Below are 7,330 nucleotides of genomic sequence, written 5' to 3'. Positions count from 1 at the left end.
GGGCGGCAGCTGCCCGGGGCTCGCTGGCTCCCAGGGCCCTGCCCTTCCCCCCTGTCACACGGCGCACTGCTTCTTCCCCAGCGGCCACGGCTGAGCGGTGGTGCTGCTTCTCCTCGCCTGGAGCTTTTCTGACTTCACATCGTCTTCAGGGTGTAGTGAGCGTTAAGTCTGGTCAGAAGGACTTAGAACTGCAGAGGTGGAGACTAAATCCCCAAACCACCTGCAGGTAATGTGCTTATCTGCGCAGGAGCTGCCTGAAGCCAGCGGGTGAGGATCATGCTGGTGTATAAATGATTAACATACGCATCCTCTGAAGAAGTAAAGCCTCAGGTGAGGTCATTGTCGAGTCTCTATAAAGCTGTTGTTGACTCTCTGCATTTTGTCTTGTTGAGTGGCAATAAATGAGTTTCTGCCTTTTCCCTCATATCCTTGCCTATAGAATCGTCCTCATGTGTAAATGGGAACATGAGACCGACTAAGACTCTAAAAGGACACTTGGAGTGTAGGGAGGGGAACACAGTGGCAGCACCCTGAAGGTGGCCCTGCCTGTGACAGGGGGTGGAACAAGATGGTCTTTGAGGTCCCTTCCAACCCAGACCATTCTGTGACATATTCTGGGGGTGGGCTTTGCTGCAGTGTTTCTGGTGTCAGTGTCTGCGTGTTCCTGCTGCAGCCCCGTTGCCAGGTACCGCTGGCGTTGTCTGAGCTGTGTTTTGCACCACTCTTTCGGGTACGCCCCTTCCCCTGCTCAAATGCTGGGTGCGGGGGAGTCAGTTCAGGAGTAACCTGAAGAGTTCCCTTGCCCGATCGTTTTGTCTGCGCTGCTCCCAGTTCCCCCGGTGTCTGCTGCAGTGATCCTTTGTCCCTTTGGTTGACGTTCGGCAGGTGATGGACATGTTCAGCGCCAGCCAGTCCTCCAGGGCGCAGTTCCTCGACAAAGCTCGCCAGGCACGGGAGGAGCGGCGGGAGCTGAAGGAGAGGGAACGCGCCGCCATCCAGGTGCAGGCTTTGGTCCGGAGGTTCCTCTGCCGGTGCCGCCTGCAGAAGGCGATACGGTGTGTGAAAGCCTCCCCCAGCGCTGTGCTGCCCTCTGGAGAGCTGTGCTTGGGTTTTAACCACCGCTGCTCGTTTTTCCCACTACGGTAGGAGAGAAGTGGAGGATTTCTTCGGGGCAAATGAATCTGGCTCGAGTAAAAGAAGTGCTCTTTCTGTCTTCAGAATTGCTCGGAAGCTGCTCTTCGTCTTTAACCATAAAGAGGACAAAGAGGTAAGGCTGCTGCTCTGACCTGCTGCTCTTTTTAGCACCTATTTTAACATGCTCAGTGATTTTAATTAGTTACCTACTGGTCATGTCGGTTCCCGCTCTACATTTTGGCTTCAGAAACGTGATCTCCATCTTCTGGTCCTTCTCGGAGAGATCTGCAGGAGGGATGAAATAGAAGAGCCCTTGAATTTTTTAGCAGCGTATTGAGGGTTCTGTATTGAGGGCACGGTTTAACAGATGTTTTTCCTGGTGACCGCGCCAGCTTCCATGACAGAGCCACGTGGAGCCGTGCCTCACGGTTTTGTCAGCTGCTCCGCTTCCCCGGGCAGGGATTTCATGGCCACCTCACAAAGCACAGTCCTGGCCCAGCGCAGGCCGTTTGTGTGGCAACGGCTGCCCTGAATTAGGGGTTTAGGAGTGAAGCCCTTTGCTGTAGTGTCTGTGAAATGATGATATTTGCCCCAGGAAACCGTGAGGGATGATTCTAAGGAAAACCACTGGAAAATGAAAGGCTGTATTTAAATTGCAGCAGCAGTGGGTGATTTGTTTTCCTTTTAATTGCTGGTCCATCAAACTGCTCTTCTGTCGATGATGGTCCAAGTGCTGCAAATGCCCTTCTGTGTGTACAGCATCCAAAAAAAGAGTATCACAGATGGGTATTTTCAGATCCTGGCATCCATTTGAAGTTCTGTGTTACGGTGTCCAGTGTGTTGCTGAGCCACACCTGTTCTGCTGCCTCTTCTCTGTCCCAGCAGAAGTCAGTCCCTTGCTGGGCTGAGGACTGGGCTTTGCTCCGTCTTTGGACACCACCCCCAGTTCGGGTAACCCCAGCAGCTGGTTCTGTAGCTCAGAACAGCTTTATAACTCACAAGCGTGTGGCAAATACAGTTGGGCTGGAATAACGCCTGAGGAGTTGTGCTCGCCGAGCTCTGTGGAGAGCTGTGACGGCTGGGAGTTCGGAACGCGCTCGTTAGCATTATGCTTAACGAGCTGAACCCCAGGAGGTTCAGCTCCCCTGAGGGGAGGGGAGGGGAGAGGATGTTTTTCCTGGCTTCAGCCCGCACTGTCGAGGGAGGTGGCTTGGCAGGAGAGGTTGAGGAGTTCTGCTGTGGATGGGCACTGTGTTTGGGGGTGGAACTCCCACAGGGCTGTAGCCTGGCGCGCAGATGCGGTGTTGGGGCAGAAGTCATTGTCCCTGGCTGTCGGGAATGTGTTTGGAACATGTGTTGGTTTGATGTGGAGGAATGTTGCTCCCTCTGCTGAGCTGTTCCCAGTGCTTTCCAGAATAGCCCTTCCTGTGGGTAGGTCTAATGCCACCTTTTATTTTTTTAACTTTTATTTTTCCCCCCAGAGGTTTGAAAAGCTGTGCCGGTGCATTCTGAACAGCATGGATGTCGAGAATGAGCCCAAGGTCAGTGGGATGGGATTTGTGTTTGGGGGCAGGAGGGTTGTTGGGGTTTTTTAACATTTTTTGTGGAGATTTAAGTTGGTGATATTTTAATTTTTGGCTTGCAGAGCCCCTGTGGTGAAAGTTTGGACAAATCCTTTAGCATTCCTCTCACATTTTTCCTCTGTGTACACCTGTAGCTGCTAAAGGGCAATTTCTGTCTGTGGTGGGTGGCACGCTTTGACCAGTGAATTCTGGGGAGAGACCAGTGAATTCTGGTTCCGCTGCTGGGTTCAGGGGGACCTGAGGAGGTCAGTGCTTCCTGGTAACAGATACTGATCGCTGCTCCCGTGTGCATCCTCCCTCCCGCAGGTGTGGTACGTGTCGCTGGCGCTCTCCAAGGATCTCACGCTCTTATGGATCAAACAGATTAAAGACGTTTTGTGGTTTTGCTGTGAGTTTCTCAAGCAGCTTAAGGTGAACGTTGTCTCTGTGGTTTGTCTCCCTGCCTGGAGCAGTTCTGTGGTTCGGCACAGAGCTGATTGGATTTACTGACGCTGGTTTGTGTTCGCAGCCTGACATCTTACAGGACTCCCGGCTGGTCAATCTGCACCTCACGATGCTCGTCACCTTCACAGACACTTCTACGTGGAAAATCCTCCGGGGAAAAGGTCAGTGCACCCCGTTCAATACTTCAAGCCACTGATTTGGAATTTGCTATTAAAATCTACCCAGCGCTGTTTCTGCACGTTTTCTTCTCCCTGCACTTACCACCAAGATTCATGATGCTTCTGTGCTGGGCCAAGGCATAGGCTGGGCAGCAGGGATTCCCTGGAGACTGGGCAGGCTGTTCCCCTTGGAACAGCAACGCTTACAACGGCTTTGTAAGGCTCCAGAATCCCTCACACCATAATGGAACCCGCCTGTAGCTCTGGGGCTCTGTGGGAAATTCATACAGAAAAGGTAGACAAGTATCAGGAGGAAACAAGACTCTTAAACAAGACTGGGTGTGAAATGCTGCTGAATGTGGTTTTGCGTGTAATGGCACAGAGTTTGTCCAGGAAGAAACAAACTGGTTTAGAGGTGTAAGGAAGCAGAGGAGGGCTGCGACGCTGCCGTAGTGACACCAGTGCTTTAACCCGGCAGGTGAAACCCTGCGGCCCGCCATGAACCACATCTGTGCAAACATCATGGGACACCTCAACCAGAAGGGATTTTATTCTGTGCTGCAGGTCAGTCCCGGGCCCCTACAGTTACGTCTTTGTTTTATTCAGAGCAAGGCCCGGTCCTGTGCTGCGGTCCGTGTTCTGAGGAAGCTCGTGTGGTCTCTGTGGGCTGCGTCAGGGGGAAGCTGGTTGGGGAACACGGGTGATTTGTGGGGGGGCACCATCTTCTTTAAAGCACGGGAGACCAAACTGAGTCTCATTTTAGTTGCCACTGCTGATTCTAAATCCTGCTGATGACAGGGGCAGGAGGGACTCTGGAATGTTTTTCCACACTTTGCTGCCACCATTTTATACAGATTTGGTTTGTTTACTGTGTTGAAGCGGAAGGAAACTGATGTAAATGTTCTTAATCTTTTTCAATGAGAATTATACTCCCTTGCCTGTTAATGCTAAAAGGCCTGGGAACCCTCTGAGTACAGGTCCCAGAGGAAGAAGTGCTGTAGAGCATCTGATTTGATTGCCGTGTCTCTGTTGTGCCATGGCTAACCTGAAGCCCATCTGGTTTTGCCAAGTGACCTGTAGTAATGGGTTTTTTGGTCGCTTTGGTGCTGTTCTTTTTCTGTGCTCTGAAAATGAAGTCGTTCAGGAGTAGTCACAGTCTTTTCCTGAATGCTGCAGGGTTTCTGTTTTGTGTTGTGGTGTTTTTTATTCCAGATTTTGCTAACTAATGGCTTGGCAAGATCCAGACCTTCCTTGTCCAAAGGCTCCTTGACTGCCATCTTCTCTCTCGCGTTGCGGTAAGGAGCCAGGGCTGCCAAAGCTGTCCTTGTTGTGTTTTGTTGAACGTTTCTCACTCTGCCGGTCTCGTTGGGCTGTTCAGAGTATCACCCTGATGAAAGAAGCTGTTTTAGGCACAGTGCTGACTTTCCTGTCACCCTTTTCCGGGTCAGAATGCTCCCGAGTCAGTCCTTAGCGTTAGCGTGAGCCTTTGGAGTGCCGTTCCAGTTCAGAGTGCAGGGGTGGTGTGCTGGGGTTGGAGTTCTCTAGATAAGTGTGGTTTTACCTCTTCGTGATGAACTGCCGATGCAGATGGACCTGTTACTCAGTGCTCAGGGGCAAAGTTTGTCCCCGAAACAGAGCTGGGTGCAGGACTTCCCAACGGTTCAGTCTGTTCTCTTGTTCCTTTGAGTCATGAGCCGTTTCGAGAGCTTGTTCTCGTCCCAGACGTGTCAGTGCATGTTCTTTTCCCAGGGATGCTCCTTGACGAGGGTAGGGTCAGCTGGCAGTTCAAGGCTGCCTCTTGCTTCGCAAGGTCGGGCTCCTCGCGCTGACGTTCTCTTCCCTCCGTAGCCCTGTGGTTGCTGCGCAGTTTTCAGACAATCTGTTGAGGTCGTTTCTGATCCACATCATGTCAGTGCCTGCCATAATGACTCATCTTGCTACTCTGACACCGGAGGTAAGCAGCTGATGTAACAGCACCAAAAATCCGCTGGATATCATGTGAGGCCACTTGTTACTCCATTTTATCAGCTCTCGGGACAGAGCCGTGGCATTCGCTCTTTGCCGGTTCCAGCTCTGTTGTGGATCCTTACATCCACCAAACACGCTGTGTTTCCAATAACACAGACACCAGTGGGATGATGGGCTGAACTGCCCAAGGTAAATCAATTAATAAACTAAAAACAAAGACATCTGTGACACACAGCTGGAACGCGTGCATGTCCTTGTCCTTCCAGTGCGACAGTCTCGGCTCGCTGCTTTATTTGGAAAGAAAAGGTGGTTGACATTGCTGACGGCAGGTCAGGTGTGGTTGTTCTCGGCCTCACGGACAGTTCAATTCTGTCTTTCAGCGTCTGGCAGTGGTAGAATCTCACGATCTTTTCCGCAAGTTCATCCTGTTTTTAAGTCGTGAAACACAGTGCCGAGATGTCTGCATGTGCCTGGAGGGAAGTCACACCCTTTGTTTGTTAGGTAAGTGCCAGTAACACTCCTGGTTTACCCTGCTTGGAGGAGAGTCTTGATCACATCTTCTTTCCCCATGGGTCAGAGCTGCCTTCAACTCATCTTTTTTTTTTTTTTTAGTCCTTATTTAGACAGTTTCTCAGTAATAACTGAGATATAATTGAGGATATTGCAAACATGGTTTAAGGCCCTTGCAAATGGAGGGAGGCTCAGAGGCTTGCTCTTGAATACGTCATCGTGCCTAAACTGTGAAGTATTCTCTCTGCTGGCTTTTCACGTGGACTCTGGGAGAGCCTTGTAGTGTAGCAGGCTGGAATCTAACTTCCCGAAGCAGACATGTTGCTGAACTACGTAAATTCACACTCCCGTGAAAGTAACACGAGGAACGGTTGGATCACGGGAGTTCCACGGATTGTCTGCAGTTTATAGTACTTTGTGGAGGTGTTGGTGGGATACGGGTGAGAAGGTGGCCAAAGTGACATGCCTCCTGAGTGGCTGGTGTGTGCTGCAGGGCAGCCTCTGATAGTCGTTTGTCACAGAAATCCTCCACTGCACTTGAAAAGCGTGTGAGACCGAGTGAACTTGGCATGCTGTGTCTGTAACCACTGTCCGCAGCGTCTCTTCCTCTCCTGAGTCTTGCTGTGCTGGTCATTCCACCAGGTAATCTCGTGTACCTGGGCTCCTTGAATGACAAAGTCCTCGAGGAGGAGACGGCTCATTTTGTGGGCGTGCTCATTCACATGCTCTCCTACTGCCAGAAGTACGTTTCACAGAAGAAATCCAACCTCACCCATTGGCACCCTGTTCTGGGCTGGTTTTCACAGACTGTGGACTATGGGTAAGTGAGGAGCACCTGAGGTGAGAGGTGGTTAAGCCTCTCAGTTTATTTTTTTTCCTGTTGTTATGCCACGGTGTGTTTTATGTGAGATGAACAGTGTGACCCTACTCAGAAAAACTGCTCAGCTATTTCAGGCTGTATCAGCACAACATAAATATCCCCGTTACACACGGACTGACATGAGGAGATTCATTTAGTAGTACCAGTTAGACTGGTTAGCAGTGGCCATGCTGGTGCACTCTGTACAGGACCTGTGTCTCAGCCCTTCCTGTGAGGACCATCAGTGGGGTGGGGAGGGTCTGTACTCTACGTTGACTGTGATCTGACTGTACCAAGGCTCTTCCAGCCTGCCTCTCCATGTCCCTCTGGCTTCCCTTGCAGGTTGAATGAGTCCATGCCTCTGCTGACAAAGCAACTGCAGCATCTCTGGGGAGTCCATATGATCCGCATCCTCTTCTGTGATGTGCTCAGCAAGAAATTGCTGGAGAATCAGGAAATAGCTCCACTGCCGACACAGCCGCTTTCCCCCCAGAACAGCCTCCCTATGAAGAGTCAGTCCTGGAGGCGGGCTGGTCTTGGGTGTCTGTGTACATGGGTCTCTCTTACAGCCTCACAGGGCTTTGCCTTTTCCACTTACACTAAAAGCTTTGAGTAATGACGTGCAGCAGCTGCTGCAGCTTGGGCGGGGGGCAGGGGGGGTATCATCTCTCCTG

At 51.3% G+C, this 7,330-nt stretch overlaps 1 protein-coding gene across 1 annotated transcript in view; it reads left to right on the top strand.

Moving 5' to 3' along the window:
- The first annotated feature begins 835 nt into the window (after nucleotides 1–835).
- Nucleotides 836–7,330, top strand: part of UBE3B (ubiquitin protein ligase E3B) — an 18,272-nt gene continuing 11,777 nt past the window's right edge. The window contains exons 1-11 of the mRNA XM_010143758.1: nucleotides 836–1,055; nucleotides 1,147–1,267; nucleotides 2,616–2,675; nucleotides 3,024–3,128; nucleotides 3,226–3,322; nucleotides 3,798–3,883; nucleotides 4,532–4,614; nucleotides 5,168–5,273; nucleotides 5,668–5,788; nucleotides 6,440–6,617; nucleotides 6,999–7,168. Coding sequence (XP_010142060.1) covers nucleotides 889–1,055; nucleotides 1,147–1,267; nucleotides 2,616–2,675; nucleotides 3,024–3,128; nucleotides 3,226–3,322; nucleotides 3,798–3,883; nucleotides 4,532–4,614; nucleotides 5,168–5,273; nucleotides 5,668–5,788; nucleotides 6,440–6,617; nucleotides 6,999–7,168 — 1,294 coding nt within the window. The 5' untranslated portion in view covers nucleotides 836–888. The remainder of the gene's footprint in view (nucleotides 1,056–1,146; nucleotides 1,268–2,615; nucleotides 2,676–3,023; nucleotides 3,129–3,225; nucleotides 3,323–3,797; nucleotides 3,884–4,531; nucleotides 4,615–5,167; nucleotides 5,274–5,667; nucleotides 5,789–6,439; nucleotides 6,618–6,998; nucleotides 7,169–7,330) is intronic.

This window comes from Buceros rhinoceros, unplaced genomic scaffold (assembly GCF_000710305.1).
Source record: "Buceros rhinoceros silvestris isolate BGI_N320 unplaced genomic scaffold, ASM71030v1 scaffold20079, whole genome shotgun sequence".
NCBI lineage: Eukaryota > Metazoa > Chordata > Aves > Bucerotiformes > Bucerotidae > Buceros > Buceros rhinoceros.
This window is presented reverse-complemented; position numbering and strand designations above follow the sequence as displayed.